At 38.4% G+C, this 23,836-nt stretch overlaps 1 protein-coding gene across 3 annotated transcripts in view; it reads right to left on the bottom strand.

The window, feature by feature from the left end:
• TENM2 (teneurin transmembrane protein 2) overlaps positions 1 to 23,836 on the bottom strand; it is a 1,738,186-nt gene that overhangs the window by 959,170 nt on the left and 755,180 nt on the right. For 2 of the 3 annotated variants that reach the window (XM_077473475.1, XM_077473476.1), the window contains exon 4: positions 23,543 to 23,653. The exons of the other annotated variant lie outside the window; for it this stretch is intronic. In XM_077473475.1, the coding sequence (XP_077329601.1) occupies positions 23,543 to 23,653 (111 nt within the window). The remainder of the gene's footprint in view (positions 1 to 23,542; positions 23,654 to 23,836) is intronic. 3 annotated transcript variants of the gene reach the window in all.

Here is a 23,836-nt window from a genome sequence, read left to right as displayed (position 1 = left end):
TGCTTGAATTTGACACGGATTCCCCATAATGTTCTTATTTTAAAGAACAATCAAACAGCCAATGTTTGAGTCAAACTCATTTTCGACCTGAACATAAAGCTTATCCCTACTATAGACTGAGTGTAAATAAACAGGTGCCCATGCAAGTCAAAGCAATAGGTTTATAATATTCTCAGCAACACTAGTGGCACATATTCACCTTATCTTTAGCCCCCCCCGCTTCTATGTTCAGCCACCAGGAACAAGGAAAATACCCCACATATAACCCTCCCTCCCATGGTATAGTGAGAGTGCTTGGTGATTGGTCATTATAACATGGCACCTAGAGTTACCATATAAGAGTGGAGAGAAAGAAACTTAAGCTGGTCTTCCTCTCTTTGCTCCTGGCAGTCAACTGTGAAAAGAGGGAAGGAAGGGAGTAAAGGACAAGGTAAGGTAATGGGGAAGTTAAATATGTACAACTTGTGTGGTTGATTGAACTGAACCTACTGTTTTATCCCACACGCAAAGCACAGGTTCACTGAAAACATATTTGTAATGCTTTGTTAATGCAATAAATGATCCAATATATAAACTTTTAGTTCAATATATAATACATGTTACAAAAAACTATCCTAAAACATCTCTTGACCACAAACTTGATTTTTGATTGTGGTTACATATGATATTGGGATAGCACATTGTTATAATATTAATTAAATTGGCTAGGCTTGTGCACTCTGAGATATTTTCTGCTTTTAATATGTAGGTTTTTTTTTCACTCCCTCTCTATTTTCTCCCACATTGCTGTTCATGGTCAGCAGTGCAAGAAGTTTCGGGATTGACTTTGTAAGACAAAATGGAGAATGGCAGGCAAGCTTGGAGCTTCTTTTGTAGTGAAGCTACTTTTAGATATACAGCATATATATATATGAAACTCAAGCTGGGCAATTATATCACTCAGTCTAGGCAATAACATTTAGACTGGGGAATTATCTAAGTTTATAGATATACTTTGACTTGTGGAGACACTCCACAGTGCACCAATCTTGGGGGAAAAAGAAGATCTAAAAAAAGTCTAAATTGGACATTCACTATTGTTTCCATAAGATACGCTTGGTTAAATGTGCATTGGGAAAAAATTATTTTATAGATTCTACCAATATGATAAGACCGGTACCAACTTGGTGTACTAACATGTGCATTAGGCCAAAAAGATTGTACCAATTCTACTACATTTTGTACTGATTCTATCTGATTTCTGTTTCATATCAATGGCTAGCAAGCTTTAGGCCAGATAGCCATCTTTCCTCCAAAAAGACCCTTGACTAGAATAATTATTGACACGTATATTGTGTCTATCTAGGCATAGGTTTAGGATGCTGCTGCACACAGCTCATAGTCCCATGTTAACAGAATGCCATTTGATTGTGTAAAACAATGAATGATTTTCATCAAATATACAAGCTCAAAGCCAGCAGGGAATTTTACTTTTATACATACCTGAGGAGCATATTTATGTAATAAAACACAAGAAGGTCTACATGTAGTGACCTTTAAAATGAAGGTAGTACAAATGCACATCCCTGTTATTGTTCTGAATTACAGGAACCCACCTACAATCACAGAAAATATTTCTTCAAACTTTAGTACATTTGCACACTGGACTTTTCTTCTTTAAGTGTGAATGCTGGATTTTATGATAAATTCCATCATATACTCTTTTTTTTTCTCTATTTGACAGCTGAGAATTGTGTTGATTCCCCTTTTGAGCAACCTCACGTAATTTATGTGCAATAAGTATGTGCTACAATGATTAATCTTGTTTTTCTCAGATTGCTATTCCAGATGGAGAAATCAAATGCTATTTATACTGACACAATGGGTTTATCCTTACATTCTCATATGGAGCCAGTACAAGAAAAGAAATACTTGACCCAAGGGCACCAGTGCTTTTCAAAGTCTCCAAAACATAGAAGATTTAGAAACCTAATCTACACTTAAGAGTGAACATACAGGTTGTTAAGGGAAAAAGGCATTTGCTACTGATATCTGCTACAGCAGTAAATCAAGAGCCTGCTTTTAATTCAATCAGCCTTATCAAGCTATTCACTAAGTACTGGGTGTTTTATATATTTTTCCTCCACAATTGTACATACAAAACAGTGGACTTTTGTTATCTGCAAACCCATACAAATAATGAAAAGTGTGTCATGACAGATAGATAGATAGATAGATAGATAGATAGATAGATAGATAGATAGATAGATAGATAGATAGATAGATAGATAGATAATGTATAACAAACAGAAAGGCCAGTAATGGGAAATGTGTGCCATTCAGGCTACAAGGAAAAGTCTTCCTGTGTCCACCACTGTGAGTGCAAGCCAGGGAATGAGCTTGTCTAGGCTCCAAGAAGCTGTTAAGCAAAGGATGGATCCCATGAAGCCACACATCAATGTAGACCTACTGGTATTGGAATGAATGACAGTTCTTGGCCTGGCGGGAGCCCAGGCTGAGACTGCCATTCATTTAAATATCAGTGAGTCTGCAATGATATGCGAAAAAAAGGAAGCCGCTGCCCCCACCTATAACTGCCCATTGCAGCAAGTAGCATCGGAAGGCAACATATGTTAGAAAAAAAGCCAAGGAAAAGTCAGGAAAAATCCAAAGAAAACTCCAAGCTCCCTTAATGAGCATAACTTTCTTAAATCCGAAACTACAGGCCCCGCCAAGGCACCCTGGTATCTGTAGTCCTATACCTAGCTGATGAGTGACTCCACAATTTATATTATTGTTATATTGGTCAGGCAATGCACTGACACCTTTGCAGCCATTGTGATATGTTCTGGGTGTCCAGTGTGCCACTGTTCCTTTAAGAAGGGGTGGGCTCCCTTCAGTCCATCTGCCCTCCATCTCCATCAGAATGCATGTGCTTTCATTGTGGAGTCACTCATAAGCTAGTAAAAGAATTACAGATACCAGGGTGCCTTGGCAGGGCCTGTAGCTTATGCATGTATTTGCAAATGGGTGCAGACTAAATTCCTGTTTTTAACACATATGGTGCAGACTAAACTTCTGTTTTAATGTATACTGTTAGATAGATTCATTTGGTTGTCCGGGGGCTGGCCGGTAAGTGAGCTTGGAGTTTTCCTTGGATTTTTCCTTGGCTTTTTTTTAAACATATGTTACCTTCCAATGCTACTTGCTGCAATGGGCAGTTATAGGGTGAGGCAGTGGCTTCCTTTTTTGTATTATTGTCATATTGGTCAGGCAACGCACTGACACCTTTGCAGCGGTGCTATGTGCTGGGTGTTCAGTGTGCCCCTGTATCTTTAAGAAGGGGTGGGCTCCCTTCAGTCCATCTGCCCTCCATCTATCCATCAGAATGCATGTGCTTTCATTGTGGAGTCACTCATAAGCTAGTGATAGGACTACAGATACCAGGGTGCCTTGGTAGGGCCTGTAGTTTACGCATGTATTTGCAAATGGGTGCAGACTAAATTCCTTTTTTTAACGCATATGGTTAGACAGGTTAATTTGGTTGTCCGCAGACTTCTCGGTAAGTGAGCTTGGAGTTTTCCTTGGATTTTTCCATGGCTTTTTTCCTGCATTGATGTGTGGCTTCATGAGATCCATTCTTTGCTAAACAGAAAGGCCTCATGAATAATCACAGCTACAAACATGTGCAATAGATGACTTATATTGTCTTTCTATGTCCACAGTAAAAGAGATATTTCAGTTAACCCTTTAATATGTGACTACTCATATCAACCTGATTCAGTATAAAATAGAAAAAAATATTCCTGATTACAGGTGAATCAGTCAAAAAGCAACAAAGTCATTTAATGTATCATGGTAACATGCGTGAAAATAGTCAGCGCATGCAAAATGTTACAAGCTGTATTTGTAAATAAAGAGGAACAGTGATTGCAGTAGAAACTCATTGACAAGAAAAAATGGGCACCTAAAGTGACCCTATTACAAAAAAAAAAAAAAAAAAACATTTTAGTTTAAGGCTAAAAAATATTCTTGAGCCTGCACTGTAAGGGTTAACTGCTTAGTTGGTCTATAGCAGAGGAAAAGTGCTTTAAGAGAGGGTGAGTCAAATCGTTTTTTTTTTTCCAACAGAATCCAATGCCACTGCTCTCAATTCGGTTTAGAATAGCGTGTTGCCTTCCATATGCTTTGGTTGCTCCCACTGGCTGCTTTGTGATTAGTAGTGATATAGCAGCAAGGAGGAACAACCACAGTGTACAGCAGAAGACAAACTGGAAGTATCAGATAGCAGAAGCACCAGTATCCCTTAAAAAAAATAAGTTTTGACACACTTTCCACTGGTCTGGTAACTATTTAACTTCTTTCACACACTGCTTAAAGCCCAACTCCAGGAGTTATAAAATTGTCCATTAGAGTGAGGCTGTGCCTGCACTGTAGGGTTGAATTTTTCATTTCCTTCTAGGATAGATATTCTTACCCAATCCTCTGATCCTCCATGCTGCCAGATCGGTCTCTGCAATAGCTTCAACCCAGTGCTCCAATGGACTGAGTGCCACCTGTTGGTGGTGCAGAGGATCAGATAAGTTAAGAGGTTAATCTTAGCATAATATATGTCTAAGTTAAGGACAGGTAGCAGGAGGAGCTGTAGCATCAATAAAAGCAATAAATACTTTATTTTATCTTACGATATAATTGTTAGCACTGCTGTACATAATATTCTACAACAAATTTCCTTAAACTGTGGGTTTTCACCCCCTTACAGCACTGTACTCCCTTTATACTTCTGTGCCCCTATTCCAAAGCTGCTAACATCTGCCCCCCACTATTCACTCTTTACACTACTGCACTCTTATTCCACCAGATCACTGGCGGCAACAGATGACAAAACACATTTTTTGTCCACAATACATGGAAATACCGTACTGTACAGTAATTCAAAGGCAGCTTAGCACACGTACTGAAGCAGGCAATGCACCCACACTGTAGTGCACCACAATGCACATGCCAGTGTGCTGTGTTTGAAAAGGGTCAGTTACAATTTTCCACACATCAAATTAGGTCCATTCAAGATCAATAAGCTGCTTGACTACAGTACAACTTAATGGGGTTGATTTACTAAAACTGGAGAGTACAAAAATCTGGTGCAGCTCTGCATAGAAACCAATCAGCTTCCAGTTATTTTTTTTCAAAGCTTAATTGAACCAGTTAACCACTTACGGACCGTCCATCATCATTTTACATCACTCATTTCAAGAGGAATACTGTTGTTATGGTAGCAGCTAGCTACCATAACCCCGATATCCTCTTTTTCAGTGGGAGGTCCACTTCAAGATAAAAGTGGTCTCTGCAGTGGATTCGCCACAAGATCACTTATATCAGTGGCAGGAGAGCCCGCCGCTCTCTGGTGCCCTCCGCCGCTTACAGGAGCCATTGGTAGCGGCAGAGGTGATCAGATACTCTCCCTAGCCTGACATGGAGATGAGTGAGGGGAAGATGGTCCCCACCCGTCTCCATATCATTGCAGGCCAGAAGCTACATCAAAACATCACTTCCGCCCACTGTTCTTAAAGTGACATTTTTATTTATTTTGAATTGCATTTTAGTGTAAATATGGATTCTGAGGTCTTTTTGACACCAGATCTCATATTTAAGAGGTCCTATCATACGTTTTTTTCTATTACAAGGGATGTTTACATTCCTTGTAATAGGAATAAAAGTGACCCATTTTTTTTAAAAGAACAGTGTAAAAATCTAAAACAAAAGGTAATATAAATAAGAAAAAATATATTTTTAAACACGCCCTGCCCTGCCGAGCTGTGAGGTATCGCCACGATTGTTAGAGTGAGAGCAGTAATTATAGCCCTAGACCGCCTCTATAACTCAAAACATGCAACCTGTAGAATTTTTTAAACATCGCCTATGGAGATTTTTATATAATGTTTGGGGGTTCTAAGTAATTTTATAGCAAATAAAAAATGTTTTTAACTTGTAAACACCAAATCTCAGAAAGAGGCTTGGGCCTTAAGTGGTTAAAGTTAGAGGTTGATTGGCTACCAAGCACAGCTGCAGCAGATTTTGCATTTTCCAGTTTTAGTAAATCAGCATCAATGCATGGTAATGTGTTGCAATAAAGCCTGGGAAAGGGGCTGTGATGACCATAGTAGTCAAATGGATTTAAAGGAGAAGTCCAGCCTGAGCTTTTTAGGCTGACTTCTCCTATGGGTCACAGGAGTGTGATTTGTTTTGCAGCGGAGATCGTTCTGAAGTCCGCTCTCTGCTGATGTCACCAGCATCAGTCGAGGCAGTGCGTTATCCTGACTTAGGAAGTTTGAATCCATCAGCTGCCTAGACTGATGGCAGTCTTAACCTCTCTGCGAGTCACTGAGAGGCTGAGACGGCCACTCCCCGCCCCTCCACAGCTTAGCCCTCCAATGAGCATGGAGGAGCAGAGCATGCAAGATGCTGACTGACAGGCAGCAGCTCTTCATTCGAGGAGGTGAGAGAACAGAGCCATCGGCGTTGTTTGGTGGCTCAGTTCTCAGTGAAGAGGCGGCAGGGGACAGATGCAGCATTGGTCTGATGCTGCATCCACCTAGGTAAGTATGAATAGGAAAAAAAAACATACTTCTCTTTTAACTTTCAATAGTTTAGAGCAATTAAAACAGTGAAAGATAAATTATTTATTGGTATGGGTTAGGGTATTTTGCCATATTGTATTAGGCCAATCATATATAAAACTATTTTTTTTAGAATACTATGATGCACATTATTATGTAATTTCATTTCAATAAATTTTTATTAGTTTATAAAGGATATACAAAGGTGAGTGGTACAGGACATGTTGACTTTTACAATTGTAATTAACAGTCAATGTAATAGAGGGAGGGAAGAGGGGAAAGGGAAAGAAAGGGTGAAAAAGAAACGGGTAAGTAGGTGGTTACATAAACAATAATGCAAATACTGGTTACTACACAGGATACATCTTATCAGGGTTAAGATCTAGGTCACAGAATTCTTATATTTGTTGGTCCAAATTTTCCATTGCTTATCAAATAGATCGCACTTCAATGCATTTATGGCAAGAGCACGCTCTATAGTGTGGTGTTGGTTCACTCTTCTAATCAGGTCAGAGATGTTTACCGTCATGGCAGTTTTCCAATGTTGTAATATCATGGATCTAGCAGAAAGAAGGATGTTGGAAATAACAATCCGCATATCATGCGGAAATTGTTCAATACCCATATGTAAAATTCCTAGGGATGGATTGGGGCGAGTGACAATACCCGTGAGCGATGTTATAAGTTGGAAAACTTGATTCCAGTAACTAACCAAGTTGGGACACTCCCAAAACATGTGCAGTAGATGTCCTAGCTGTCCACAATTTCTCCAACATGTATTTTGGGCAGATGGAAAAAATGTTGCCAGTCTACACGGTGTGTATTGCCACCTGTTAATTATTCTAATAGTCATTGCCCAATGATTAATAGAACGGGAGGCTTTTTGGATTTCTCGAAATGTGGTTGTCCACTGATCATCTGTAAATGATTTCCCTAAATCCGTCTCCCATTTAGCAATCGGTTTTGTTTTCACAAAAGATTGTTTAGCATGTAGAAGGGAGTAAAAAAGCGAAATGCCTTTCCTGGTGGGGCATTCTCGAGTTAAGAAGTTCCACGCACTGGATGGCATTGTTATAGTAGGGGGAGGGTTACGTTTTAGAAAATGTGCCACTTGGATACATGTAAACTGGTACTTATTGGGGAGATTGTATTGAGCCATAATCTGTGTGCTGGAAAGAGCTGTACCATTAGACAATAGGTCTTGGATGGTATGTATACCGTGGTTGGGGAACTGTTTTAGGGACAGCATAGGGATTTTATGCTCGAGCAGGCTAAGCGGAAATTTGTATTCCACAGCATTTTGAGAGTTATGGGTATGATGTATGAAGAACCTCCATGCTTGTAGGGAGGCTATAAGGGTGGGAGCCATGGAATGGAGAGCCCAGGGTTTCCAGACATCACTCGCGAGTAATGCCACTAGATCTGGTATTGGGGCTATATGCCTTTCCAGCTCAACCCAAGGTGGTGAATCTATAGTTTTGAACCAGTGTTGGAGTTGGTCCAGTCTAGATGCCCATAAATAATCAGAAACTTCAATCAGTCCTACTCCACCTACTCGGTTATGCGGAATCAGGTTGCTAGGAGAGCAGCGAGCTTTTTTACCATTCCATATGAATTTCCACAGAGTAGTAGACAAGGTTTTAAGGAAATGGGTTGGGATAGGTATAGGTATGGATCTGAACATATACAATATGAGAGGGAGAACTAACATCTTACATGCTGCCAATCTGCCCATCCAGGATAATTCGGTCTTGGCTATACATTTGAGCGTTTCATCTATCTTTAGAAGCAATGACTTAATATTGACGGAGACTAGAGTTTTCGTGGAATTAGTAATTGTTATACCTAAGTAGGGTATGCCATCTTCTTTCCATACATATGGAAGAGTGGTTTGAAGTTGGAGTTTGATACGTTTGTCAATTCCTAAATCTAGAATCAATGATTTGGCGAAGTTAACTTTATAGTAGGAAATCTCACCAAAGTTTTTTAAAGTTTCATGAACTAAAGGGAGAGATCTGGTCGGGTTTGTCAGCATCAGTACAACGTCATCGGCAAACAGGTTAATAACGTGGTTACGAGATCCTAACACGTGTCCAGCAATATCGGCCTGGGATCTAATGGCCTCCGCCAGAGGCTCTATCATAAGGTTGAAAATGGTTGGAGATAATGGACACCCCTGACGAGTGCCATTAGAAATAGGGAAAGGTGTAGAAAGCATTCCAGCTGTTAAGACTTGGGCGGATGGATTGGAATATAAAGCCAACATTGCGTTAGAGATAAAACCTTGAAAGACAAATTTTTGTAGAACTTCCTTCATATAACACCACTCCACCCTATCAAACGCCTTCTCTGCGTCTATGGAGAGCAGCAGAGAAGGAGTTTTAGTTAAATTAGCATAATGAACAATGTCAATAATACGTCTTGTAGCATCAGAAGTTTGTCTCCCCCTGATGAAGCCCATCTGGTCGCTTTTAATTAAAGAAGGCATCAACTCTGATAGTCTAAGGGCGATAAGTTTGGCGTAGATCTTTATATCTGTGTTCAGGAGAGAAATAGGTCTAAAATTACTAGGGGTAGTGGGATCTTTACCAGGTTTGGGTATAGTGGTCACGTATGCTTTTAACATTTCATTTGGAAAGGATGCTGAGTGTGCTGCCTGTGTGAACATCTTTTGGAGATATGTGGAAAGAATAGTGGAAAAGGTTTTAAAATATTCATTATTTAGTCCATCAGGACCTGGGGATTTCCCATGAGGGAGTGAAGTAATGACTGATGTTATTTCATGGTTTGTGAACGGTGAATTCAGCAATTCAAGCTGTGATTCGGAGAGTTTAGGGAGATCTAAATCTTTGAGAAAATGCTGTATTTTGGGAACAGTGGGTTGAGGAGTGTGGGGGTCGGTGTTAAGGTTGTAAAGCTCACTATAATATTGTGCAAATTGGTTTGCGATTTCTTGAGGATTGATTACTTTATGAAGGGATGTAGGGTGTATCAGATGGGAAATCCTAGTTTTGGTGCGTATTGCTCTAATCCTATTGGCAAGGTATTTACCTGCTCTATTCGCACAGGCATAGGTACGTAACTTCAAGCGTCTAAGGTAGAAATCATAGTTTTGGGCCAAGTGATCTCTCAATTTTTCTCTAAGAGAGGTTATTTGGGTAGTCCGCTGGTGAGAGGGAGATGCTTTGTTGAGGGTTTCTAAATTGTGGATATCGGAAGTAATGGAGTCTATGGTTGCAGTATACTTTTTTTTAGCTCTAGCTCCTAGCTGGATAAGGACGCCTCTAATAAACGCTTTGTGGGCGTTCCAGAGTGTGAAGGGACTCTCTACTGAATGTTCATTTTGTTGGAAGTATGTTTTAAGGTTTTGAGAAATCAGTTCTTTGGTATCGGGGTCCTGTAGTAATCTAACACTGCAGCGCCAGATGGGTGAAGAGGGAGAGACACCCTTCTCATGAATAGAAAGTGATATGGCAGAATGGTCAGACCACGTAATATCATGTATCTCAGAGGATGAAACATTTTGTAAGGTCCATTGATCGGACAAAAAAAAGTCTATTCTGGAATAAGACCCATGTACATGGGAGAAGAAGTTAAAGTCTTTCTCGTTGCCATGTGTGCATCGCCAGACGTCGTACAGTTTTTCAGAGTGCAGGATCGTATTTAGGCAGGTGTTGTTGTTGCGTTTAGCATTAGAAGTGTCAAGTTGTGGGTCGACAATGAGGTTAAAATCGCCACAAAGAATGAGACTGCCGTATTGGATAGGTTGTATTTTACGGAGTAGTCTATTTAAAAACCTAATCTGTCGGGTGTTTGGAGCATATAAAGATACAATGGTGTACGGTTTAGAATTAATATCACCCTGAAGAATAATATAGCGACCATTGTCGGCTGTGATGGATTTCTTGAGATGGAAGGAGACCGTGTCACGGATGGCAAGAAGGACACCTCCGCTTTTTTTATTCGGGTTATTTGCCAGGAATATATGTGGGTAGTTTTTATGTGTACATTTAGGATGGTTGTCCTGTTGAAAATGAGTTTCCTGTACACATAAAATATCCGCTTTTAATTTCTGAGCTTCTGTCCACAGCGAGTAGCGTTTCACAGGGTGGTTGAGGCCTTTGGCATTAATGGAAACAAAGGTAATGGTCATTTTTCAGGTAAGAAAAAAAGATGTGTAAGTGTACTCACAGAATCCTTCGAGAATTATTAGAGTCATCTGAGCTCCAGGAGATTGACAGAAGAGATGCCGCTATGGTATTTAGAGATGTAGTAGAACAGGGGATGAAGAGTCCATCACGTGTAGGTCCAGTGCTAATGGAACAAAGGGTGTAACCACAAAAATAAACAATAACATATAGAACAATAAAAATAGAATCATATAAGCGATCCATATGCAAACAAAGCTGCAAAAATGACAAATGTCAGGGGTAAGAACAAGGAAAGCTGAAGAAATCCTTGTGCCCAGGGAGAGAACATATTTGTCAACGGTGTGTGATTATTTACTGCCATCAGTGACATTTTTGGGGGCTCTTCTGTGTGAAACTACTTGCCACTCATCCGGAATAGGGCGTAGTTGTGTTGTAGGTGGTTCCAGAGGGTTTTGTTGTGGAAGTATGCCCCATTGACGCAGGAGTGCGATACCTTCAGCTAAAGTAGTAACTGTGTGCGTGGTACCATCATGTGAGATGGACAATTTCGCTGGATAACGCCATTTATGTGGTATATTGTGGTTGCGTAAGGCCTTAGTGATGGTTGCTAAGTTTCGGCGCAATTGCAGAGTATGTCTTGATAGGTCAGGGAGGAGGATCAATTCAGCATATTGAGATATGTTGTTGCCTCGAGTACGAAACGCAGTCATAATTTGTTCCTTGATATGATAGTAATGCATCTTGAGCAAAACATCCCGAGGGGTACCTTCAGGTAGAAATGCTGGCTTGGGGATTCTGTGAATCCTGTCAATGGTCAGTTCCTGAGGAGATAATGTGGGGATAATGGTGGAAAATAGCGTGTGTACATACTGCAGTAATTGGTTTGGAGGTATGGCTTCAGGAATACCTCTGATTTTAATATTGCACCTCCTAGAGCGGTCCTCAAGGTCTGCTACTTTACTCTTTAGCCATGTTATTTCTTTATCATGGGATTTGTGGGCCTCTACTAAAGTATTGAAAGAAGTTGTGCATTCCCCTATGTTACGTTCCATTTGGTCCACTCTATTACCTAGTGCCAATACTTCTCTATGGCAGTTAGTGATTTCTACAGTGAGGTCAGCTTGTATGGAGGCTTTGAGTGACATAAGCATCTCCTTAAGGACCGTATCTGAGACCGGTCGATCGGATGTGGGGTAGGCCGCAATCAGGTCGGATGCCGGTGGATGTATAGCGTGGCCTATGGGAGCGGATCCGCTTACCTCCATGTCCGCTCGGTTTACCTCAGGAGAAGATACCTGTTGCCTTTGTTTGGCTGGGCTTCTAGTCGTGGGGCTATTCGTTCCTGAGGAGGAATCGCTGAGGGAAGTCGTTCGGAGGTGAGATTGTTGCGAGGCCTGCTCTTGATTTTCAGTCACGCACGAACCGGCGCCATTTTGTGAGATTCCGTGCGCCTTGAAAAGGTTCGGAAGTTTCCGCGGCGGTTGCTGACTCTTTCTATTTTTTGGCATCTTCAGTAGAAGCGAAGGTGTCTACCCTACGTTATGGATAGGTTTATGTGGAAATATGTCACCAATGGAGTCGTTATAGAGTTGTTCTCTCCGGTGGTCGAACGGAGCTCTCAGCTCAAGCGTCCATCTTAGCGCTCGGTCGCCACACCCCCCCCTCATTATTATGTAATTTACAAATCACTCAGCGTATTGCAAAACCTTTTGTTTTTTCAATTTCCAAAGAACTAAATTTACAGAAAAAAAATGATCCTACTCTTCAGGAAATGTCTGATATTATCCATCAGGTAATCCAATCACCTTTACAACAGTTGGATGGTTCCAACCTAAACTATTTGCTGACAGCAGATCTACAGCAGAATATAATATGAATACACCTGTGTCTGAGGGGAAAATATTTTCCACCATGACAGTTCTGTTTATTTTTCAAATGCATGAAATAAAAATATATGAGCATAATGGAGAGTTAAAGAAATTCTCAGTAGGTTCATGAAAAGTTTTACAGTTGACCTTGATATGTTTCACCTGAACAAAGCATAAAATTATTCTGATTATCTCAGGGCAAGCTAAAGTGTTCATTTAGTGAAAGTTAAAACCAAAGGGAAGCTAACTGATGCTGACACATCTGTAGAACTTAAACCTTTTCAGTTCTCGTCTGTAGTCAACATTCATTTGCAAGCTGGTTTGCGTACTGAATGCTTTAGAAGGCATGATGATATGTAAAGGACTAATAAAAAAACAAGAGGTGGCAGTACCCACTAATATCTTCTGTTTGAAATGTATTGGAATCAACAGTTGGAAATACAACAGTTCGCATTATATGCACAGTGGTAGCTCATGCCTGAACAGCTCCTTTTTCAAATGATTATGGGTAATAACATTTACATGATTTCAAAGAATTGTGCAGATTTGTGGAAGGGGAAAAAAATGGATCCATACATCCTCAGTCTGAAAATTGTTATACTCCAATAAATCATCTTTAAACAACCCTTCTTGACATTGCTTATTTTTTTTTGTTTTTATATATATATATATATAATTTCATAAGACTCCAGGGTATAATATGCTAATGGTGCTCAAACCTGTCCTGTTTGTTTTTACTGAATCGGGCATGGTTTCATTTAGTTCCTTACTATTATATGTTGTTCTTATATAGAACATAAACAGGGATTCTAGCTGTGGAATGCGACAGAATTTTTATTATAGCTTGTAGAGGAATACAGTATTGTGTAAAATTATTTGTAATTGAGTCTAATTGCATACTATGTTAAAAGAAATGACATTGTATATTATTGTGTCACAGACAGCATTTTGGTGTTGTCAGCATAATATTTCCCACTAATATTCTAATTTGTAGTAAATATATAAACGTATAGAGTAGCTTTAATGGTAATGTTGATCGGTAATAGTAGCCTTTTACAAATCAGACAAAAAATCCCTAAGGCCCTCTTCACACCTGACTGTTCTTTTGCATTGCATTACTGCAAGCACTTTAGAACATAGATTTTCCAACATTAATGTGGGTCACAATAAGGCAGCTTATTCATGTAGAATGGCCTTTTGACAGGACTGTATGTGCTTTTTTTTAATGCAGTACATCACAATATACAACTTGTCTGTTTTGACTCATTGTGCAGGTCCATCAGCTCCTACTGTACAAATGTACTGGAGCACCAAGAGTTGCAGTAGTATGGTAAAAATTCATAGGCGTGAAGCCAGTCTTAAAGGTGTCACAGTGTTTTTGTGAGATTTTTCATATAATTTTTTGTCTTGACCTTTACAAATAAAGGTTTGCTAGTTGGTCAGATGCAAATATTCAAAGAAACTTATTTTTTTTAAAACATTACATGTCAAATGTATATGTTTTTTTTTTCAGATTTCAGTAACTCTGTACTCATTTAAGTAGTAAAATAGACAAATATCCCATTATATACTGTATCTGTTCGTCAAGCTTGAAAGGCACTTTTTTCACCCTGTTTAGAGGCAGATAAAAAAAAAAAAAAAACTACAGCCAGTGCATCCAGGCGCTGCAAGGTTTTGACAGAAAAAAAAAACACTTGAGGCACCTAAATGTGTGTAAACATGTGTAAATGCTCAAGGCACAAGGTATGGTTAGCACTTGAGTGAAATTATTAACACCCAAGGGCTTGACGTGCCTAAACGTACCTAAACATGTTACATAATTTTGCAAGCATCAAGCGTTTTTTTATGCCAAAACACTGCTGCCAGGAGAAATGGTGGCCTTACTTGTGGCATAAACACAGCGGTTAATTTACTAAAAGACGAGAGTGCAAAATCTGGTGAAGCTGTGCATGGTAGCCAATCAGCTTATAACTTCAGCTTGTTCAATTAATCTTTGACAAAAAAAAAAAAACTGGTAGTTGATTGGTTTTTATGCAGAACAGCACCAGAATTTGCACTCTCTTATTTTAGTAAATTAACCCCATAGGGTATTATCTTAAATAAATGGAGGCAGAGCCAGTACAAGGATCTGGAAAAGCAAGTACAAGGATACAGTCTTTTTGAGTGTATTTCCACTTTTACAGTCAAATTTGAGAAAACTCCACTATTAATTGGTTATGTGTTTCCATTCACACAGCTATTAAATGTTATTTTTTAATTTTTTTTTAGCTTTAAGATATTTCTAGGAGCAGGCGTCATGGTTGACTGCTAGCATTTCTGAACAAGATCAGTGTGAATCTGGCACAATAGAAAAGCTTACGAAATGTCTCAGTTCCTCTTATTATCATACAATCTTTAACTCATTGTTTGGGCAGATGGTTTAAAATCTGGTTTACAACTGATAATGGGATCAGTGCAGGAGTTTTCTGAATAGAGCAGCTAAAAAGTTTCTGTATTTTTTAATATTTTTTTTAAAGCTATGAAAGAAACATAAATGGGTATATGTAACAAATATAATGTAGGTGTTATCCCATTTTGATTACAAATGTAGAAATACACTTTGTGCCTGAACATGAGTGTAAACCGCCTTTATTAAGGAAAATACCAAAAACAGCAGAATGCCGTAGTGGTAGTAGGAATTCAATAAAGCAGTTGCAGCACTTTTCTGACTATATGGCTCTTTAAAAGTCCTGCACCAATTAAAAAAAAAAATCCCTGCAGCTAGTTACGGTAGCTTTATTGTAATGTATGACAAATGTAAGTAATTCAGGTGCAAGGTGGCACTATGGGTGCACCACATTCAAAAAGAATTACCTCCAATTTGTAGATAAGGAAACTGGAAGAAATTAAGACCAACTCTAACTTGGCATATAGAAACAGGCATAATGCCTGTCTTTGTGTTCTGTGTAGCAGAGCAGCATGTTTTCCGCTGCTATCCCCTAACAGGCTCCCCATTAGATCTGCTCTCTTTTTATGATTGAGAGCAGTCTGTGAGCAGATTCCATAGACATTAGTGGGTTCCACCGACCCAGCTAGTAAATTCTTTGAAGGCTGCACTGTCTGTGTGCAGCAGCTGGAAAGGAGTTCAAGTGAAAAATGAGGATCGAGTGTTGTGAAGTCAGCACAAGACAAATGTCAGTGCTTGATTCAAATTCATGTACTTGTTTCAAACGGATACATTAATTTGGGGTAAGCACCAAAATTTGTCATGCAGAGCCTTTACAAGCTAAGAGTTAAACTAGGTATGACTAATAATGGAATATTTACAGATATTATATATTGGTGTATTTATTTATGTATTTGTTTTAACTAATTTTCACATAAGCCTTAGGAAAAATAAATTAAAACAATATTGTTCAATATTTTTAGGAATAAAGCCAATGTCACACTTCCGATACACAGTGGAGAACCCAACCACTCAATCAATAGTCATGCTTCACAGATTGTATTGGTGAGCCACCAGTGTGTGTAATGTAATTCTAAAGCATCAACCATTTATTTTCAAATTACTGGAGATCTGCTCAACTAATTTAAGCAATACATATGTAAGTAGGCATTTTTTGGGTTAAATGATTAAAGCAGAACTACAGCCAGGGTTAATTCCCTCCTAATGATAACCTTACATATAGTAGCATGGCCTACTCTCCAGACTCCAAGCCATACTTTATTAGTTAATTGGTTTCCTCATGCAATGGACCTCAAAGTGTACATATATATATATATATATATATATATATATATATGATAGGGACATTAGTTAGGAAGTTAATGGCTAATACAAAAGGTACTATGTACTCTGTTTGTTGGCACAGTGTAAATGACTAAATGAATGAGCTTGATACCTCAATTTTGTCTGTTTATTGTAAAGTCTATGAACTCTTAAAATAATTTACTGGTCTCATGGTACCCCTGCTAAGAGTTATATCTACTACTCATGACATATTAGTATGATCATGATATAATAATAAAGGAATACAGATAATGAATTATGTATAAAGTTCCCTTTTACATTAGAATTAGAAAGTAAGTGGAAAGACTGTCTGGTTACATTTGTGGATAGTGTTGTGTTTCCTGGTGAGTGACATTTGTATGCCTGGTATAAGGAATATGCAGGCACCATTTGGTGTGAAATCAGTTAAACTCTGTTCACTGTTCTAGGAACCCCTAGCAATCTCTGGAAGAACCCCAGGATCTCAAGGAATCCTAGTTAGCAAACATTACATAATAACTCTTGCTTTTAGCTGCTGGGAACTGATGTGCAACCTTTGATGCCAGTATTGCCAAAAACATCACAATCATTAAAAGAAATACCAGTTAGTCTATGAGCATTTTTATTCCATCTGATGTTCTCCTGTAACATGTAACAGGCAGACATGGTTTTAGAAAGGCTGAATGTGAGCTGACTGGCTGTATTAACTTTATGTTTTGCTGTTCACTATATTATATTTAAATATTCATAGTATTTCTGTTTCAGAGCATGAATTCATCTGACATTGTATAGACAGAAACTTAAAGAGCTCAGTATAACCCATACTAAAATTCTAATTAGCAGTTTCTGTCTCTTTTTCCCTTTACTGCTGCTTTCTGGTTAGCTTGCCTCATTTTTATGTGAAAAGGTACCTTGGGATCAGATCTCTTGTCAAAGCTCATTGACCCTATCCTCTGGTATGGAGTGTATTATAACAAGAGAAGCCTAGTCTGAAGAATACTCATTTATCTACATTATGAATCTTAGCAATGAGAACATTTTATTCCTGGCATCCTCCAAACTGGCTAATTTACAGTCTTGTCATGTGCAGGTATATGTGTGTGCCTGTCTCCAAAATGTGTTGCCAGCCTACCATTTAAACCGCATTCCACTGCACAATGAAAATTGACAGGAATGTTAATTATTAACCACCAAGAAGCAGACTACAAAATTGTGATTCATGCATGGTTTAGAAAGCATACAATGCTCAATTTTATTTTCTCTGTAATTAGAGAAAAGATGATTTTGAGCTGTTAGCGTTGCATGATACATGCAATGCAATGTATCGCTGTCCTATGCATAGGACAGCAGTCCCTCATACATCATTTATCATCAACATATCATGGAGCTGGAATATAAAGTGGGGAAATGGAAATGCTTCTGCTTTTTTTTTTTTAATCTTGTATATTTTTTTCAGGTGCACCTCTTTTGCTTATTTATGAAAAGCCAGAGCTATTGGATTTACCTAGTATTTCAAAAAGATTTGTCACCATTGCAAATTCCATTTTCCTAATGAGCTTTGCTGAATTATATTCAAAAATAATTAATTTATCTATTTTTTCAATTTAGATTATTTTTCTTCAGTAAAAAGAGAATCAGGGTGATTCAGGTATCATGTGTTTTCCCTTACAACACCCCAGTAAGTTTTAAAATTAAAGAGCACTCAGAAGCACTAAGAAACACATAGCCCTCAAATGAATAAATCTCAATAAAGATTCATTATAGCAAGTAGACCACATGCAATTCCAATGAGATTTCTATGGTCCAGATTCCTAGCTGTCATTCTTAATCACTTAATCACTGACTCAGTAGAGAAGACTGTAATTGAAGTGTTTCCTTTTGCACGAATAAAGTAATTATGTGGGTATTAGAGTAGGTTAGTTGCATTTGTTCCCTCTCCAATACACAAATAGGCAAATAACATATACAATATGCAGGCAACAGTCGGTTTTTACAAATGGGCAATCATAGTTTCATAGTTTGTAAGGTTGAATAAAGACATCAGGCCATCCAGTTCAACCTGAGTGAGTGTCCACAATTGTCCCTATCCCTGTACATTGCACACTCACATCGGTCCCTACCCTCAAGGAGCCCACAACCCCAGGTCCCCATTCATATACTAGGGACAATTTTGGACAGAAGCCAATTAACCTACCTGCATGTCTTTGGATTGTGGGAGGAAACCAGAGTACCTGGAGGAAATGCAGGCACAGGGAGAACATGCAAACTCCAGGCAGGTAGTGTCATGGTTGGGATTTGAACCAGTGACCCTTCTTACTGCTAGGTGAGAGTGCTAACCACTACACCTCTGCACCACTGTGCTGCCCGCATCATCACAATATGTGGGCAGCAAAAGGCCTATTGTGACAGTATGTTAGCAACAAATGGGCTATTGTGACAATATACAGGCAACTACTCCCCCTCTAATTCAACCATCCCTATATGCAACATTTTTACACCCTCCTCTTTTACAAGTAAAAATTAATCTCCTGCACAAAAAAATCTCCCACCTTCCTCTGCAGACATTTTCCCAGTGTAGAGCCCATCAAAGTCTCCATACTTCCCCTCAGGTTTGTGTCACGTGACTCATCAGAGCCCAGAGAAGTCTAGAAAGGCTCCATGCACTCTGTGCCATAGAGCAGAGGCACATTACCACTATGCATATTCTCTTGCAGAGTGATGGGCTGGACTTTGTGCTTACAACTACATAATGGTAGTACACAGGACAGGTAGTAGGTGCAATCCTAGAGCTCATCCCAGTCAGCTGTACCTAGGGCACGCTTTTCATATTGCAACAGAAATGAAGAAAATAAATATATCAATAATAAAATACAGTATAAAAAAGACAAAATAAAAGCATCTATATTCTTACTTTTATTTTTTATTTTTGCCCAAGATTAGGGCTTCTACACTACAAACATAAATTCCAGAGTTCCTGAAAAAATATATCTAGGACTCATTGGACTCATTAGGTCTGCTGACAAACTTAGTAGAGGACAGGTTCAGTCTGCCTTCTATTAGGGCTCAATATATTACTTTTTTTATTGCTGGTAATGTACAATGTTCTACCTTCTAAATGGCTTGGGCCAAACAAATGTTTTCTAACACAGTATGGATGGTACAATAGTTCAAACACAGAAAGGAAGCACAGAAAAAGCAAAAGAAGAATGCATACAGTTGAAGAGGTGTAAATGAAGAAAGAGAAATGATGAACATATGCAACTGTAAAACTATTGCTGGAAATTAAAACACAATGATGTACATGACCATTGGCTAAGACATTTAATTTTGTTATAAACTTTACCAAGCAGACTTATAAAGCTCAGAAGTTATTAAACCATGCTCTCTAAAAGATCATCCATACTTCGACTTCTTGCATTGATGGACACAGAGTGCTGCACCTTCTGAATTTCTTCACTATTACTTATAAAAATCTGTTTGAGGGCCCATCAGTGGAGCCTTTGTCTTGGACAGAAGGGTATCTTACAATTCTAATGCTCACAGTCTAGCTGACTTGTCTATTCACATGAAAGCACATATTCCCATTTTAAGCAGGCTATAGATTCTGCATTGGCAGTGGCTGAAGGAAAGAAAATTACTTGATTCCTCCATCAACACAGTCAGTGTTGATGGGGAATCCCTCCTGTGGATCTATGGTGTCCTCCTTCCAATGACACTGTGCATTCCTGATCCTTGGGTTAGATTAAATTTTACACTGTTTAACCACTTGCTTACTGGGCACTTAAACCCTCCTCCTATCCAAACCAATTTTCAGCTTTCAGCGCTGATGCACTTTGAATGACAATTGCTCTTTCATACAACACTGTACCAAAATAACATTTTTATAATTTTTTCCCCCAAATAGAGATTTCTTTTGGTGGTATTTGATCACCTGTGCATTTTTTATTTTTCGTTAAAAAAAGTAAAAAAAAATAATTTCTTTAAATAAAAAATGTATTTTTTATTTTGTTATACATTTTTAAAAAGTGTATTTTTTGTCCGTCATTGATGTACACTGATGAGGCAGCACTGATGGGCACCGATAGGTGGCAGTGATGGGCACTGATGGGTGACATTGATGAGCACTGATTGGTTACACTGATAGGCAGCACTTCTAGGTGGCATTGATTGACTGTCATTCGGCCATAGCGCGGATGTCAAGTGGTTAAACCAGTGGTGGTCAACTTACTTGATAAATGGGACTTCAAGTGCAGCCCCTGACATTGCAGTAGGTCAGCATATATTATTCAGTGAATGTAATGTCAGAGACTGCAGACATAAAATAGGAGAAGGTCAGAGACTACTGGTATGCTACAAAAGGTGGTCAGAGACTGAAAACATGTAACAGGAGAAGGTCAAAGGCCCAGGATGACAGTCATATACTGAACAAAACTTTACATGAAACTGCCACAGATCAGTGCTATTACAGCCCCTTTACAAATCAATGTCTCCACATCTGTGTTCCTTTTTACAGCCCCCTTAAAAATATTTTGGCCACATCTGTCAGCAAGATCTTTTTAAAAAAAAAAAAAAATCATAATAGAAAGGAAATGTACTGCACAGAAAAAGAGAGATTGTGTAAAAGAAATGAACCAATCCATTTGTGTATCGGAAGCAAAATGATTTTTTTTTCTTTACTGACTTAAGTCAGTAAAGAAAAAGAATTACAAATCTAGGTAAGGAAAAAACAGACTAATGCCTACAATGTTTCTGAGGGTCACACAATATGTGCCAATGGACACATGTGGCCCCAGAAATGCAAGTTTGGTACCAGGGGTTTAGATGGTTTCCCAACTTCTTAATAAGAGAACTAAATAAAAAGTTAAAATTGACACTGAATATGCTAATTTACAAATACAAAGGGTTTATAGAGGGCAGAGGGATGCAGATAACCACATGGAAGTGATTATTTATTTTATGCCATTTACAGTATACCTTCCAAGCGGTGTAAATACCAATTTATTTTAAATTATGTATACAAATATAAGGTGCATTTCTGGCTTCAAACTGAAAATTAAAGAGAATAAGCATATGATGAACATTTAAAACTCAACTTCTGGCAAACAGCTAAATGCACAGATGAAACACTGTGCATACTGCATAAAGGGGAGCTGGATTAACTGCCAAGTGATTTGAATTCTGTACACCCAGTTCCGAGATTTACATATATATATATATATATATATATATATATATATATATATATATATATATATACATATATATACATCAAGCTAAAATCTCTTTCTAGTTTTGGATATAGTGTGGAAAGAGTAGACCGGTCCAGTTCTTACTGCCATCTGGGACTCCATTAGACTTCCTGTTCTGCTGATAATGTTTTATCAATTAGTAAGAGAGGCAAAATCTCCAATAGGGACACAGACAGAAATAAAATCTGACAGGGGTTCTATTTTCCCCATCCAAGTAAAAAGGTAATTTTTTCCTCTTTTATTGTTGATGTTAGAGAGTTTCCCTTACTTCCTTTCTGGTAAAAAGTTTCTAACAGGACTGAAAATAAAGAAACTCTAATGGAGCTTCAAATAGCAATCCCATCCCATTCTGTTCAAATCGAAGAAAAGTATTGGTTGAACATACACTTTAGATGAAGAAGAAGCAGCAGGCAGAGTAGCTCATCTCTCACTCTGCTCTGTCCACTTCTTAGCATGCCCCTTGTTAGTACATGTGAGCACTGCAAAACACCTGACTGGCTCCTTGTGATGCTTTTCCCTCCCCTGGTTTGAGTTCTGCTGTACAGGGAAGACAAGAATCTGATATCAAGTCAGATGCTGGTACTTACATTGCTTGTATTTTAAAAAGCTAATTAAATGGTGTATTAATAAATTCAGACTGCACTCATTTCTGTCTTTAGTTTCTTGCACACGTTCAGCTTTAAAATTAATTTTAGTTCATCTAGAGATAAACATCTTAAAGACTATGCTTATTTTTTTTTATTTTTTTAAATCAGCCCAAGGGCAGGTACTTACATTCAATGTGAAGTATCACTTTCGCTGCTGGTTGCTCTCTTAGTTCAAATCCAAAATACTCTGCCCACCTACCATATCTCCAAAGCCACAAACTTTGGGTGTTACAGGGATTAATATGGTCAACTGGACCTGTCACATGCACTTGTCAAGAGTGCCAACTATGCTTGCCCTCTGCAACCCCCATCCCCATTCATAGAAGCTGTACTATAGGTTCCATTAATGAAACGTGATCTATGAATGGAGGACAAGTGGATGAATTGAAGGTAGAGAGAAGAGGAACGTTTGGATTTCAACTAAGAACAGCCAGTAACACAAGGGATACTTCTTATTAGATGTATGCATTTTTTTTTTCAATTTAACTTAACCTAGGCTTTAAGCAATTTATAGTAAACCTGTAGTGGGTTGGAAAAAGCATATATGAAGCCAATTCAATAGAAGGCACTATTAGGTGTCACAGCTTAACTTTAGTTAACTTTAATCTTCCTCCAGAGGTTTTTCAAGCCCCTGGAAAACCCAAACATCTGAGTGGCTTGGCTTCTATGTGACTTATTGTCAGGCCCAATTATTTCCATACACTGTGGGAGAGGAGCACTCTGGCCTGTGAAATACTGATATATAAATTCTGGAGCCCACATGTAGCTCAGTTATGAGTATTCCATCACACTTAAAGGTTTTTTTATGTAACCCCAGATTAAGCTCATATTTTTGAAGCCACTACCAGTTTTTCCATCTGTTTACAAGCTTATTAATAACAAGCAGATGAATGCTGATAAATGGTTTAGGCACTGTGTAGCATGAGATAATAACCAGCCCTGTAGTTAATAAAATGCAAAACATATAGTTGGGTTAAATGACTAAAGCAGTAAAGGCTGTTCACCTAACAAATATTTTATAGTAATGAAAAGGGGAACCTTTGATTACTTTGAATAGCTAATAATGTGCATTGGGAATTAAAAACAAAACAAAAAAAACAGGACTTCTTCTAGCATTTGATTGGTTATTTAAAGTGAACTCATCTTCACATTATTCAGTAACAGTCACTTTGTCAACAGCCTCTATTCCTTTAGTAAATCAATCCTATTGCATGTGTAAATTAATGCATAATGAGGGCTGACAGGATGTATTCTTTTATTGACATTTATTTCAACACATTTACCTCCTAGAAATCTTTGCTTTGTGTCTCCCTCCCTCAGCAGAGTGGATGCCTCTGTTTGGAGGTAAAGTATATATGTTTCTCCTTCTCCCTCTCTTTGTCCTTCTGAGAGTTCTGTTATGGAAAAAAGTAAGATATTGAAGAATACACACAAAAACCTTCTATTGCAAAAGCTACAAATTAATTGGGTAGCTATGTGTGTGTTTATTTTATTACAAGCATACTTAACTGCTTACAACAATCTACAGTCACTGTGAAGTTTTTAAAATGCCAAAAAATACCTAGTTGTCAGTAGCT

The sequence above is a fragment of the Lithobates pipiens genome, unplaced genomic scaffold, assembly GCF_037356315.1.
Source record: "Lithobates pipiens isolate NorthernLeopardFrog02 unplaced genomic scaffold, aLitPip1_a1.2 Scaffold_8, whole genome shotgun sequence".
Taxonomy (NCBI): domain Eukaryota; kingdom Metazoa; phylum Chordata; class Amphibia; order Anura; family Ranidae; genus Lithobates; species Lithobates pipiens.
The sequence above is the reverse complement of the archived record's forward strand: the minus strand, read 5'-3'. Positions and strand labels throughout refer to the sequence as shown.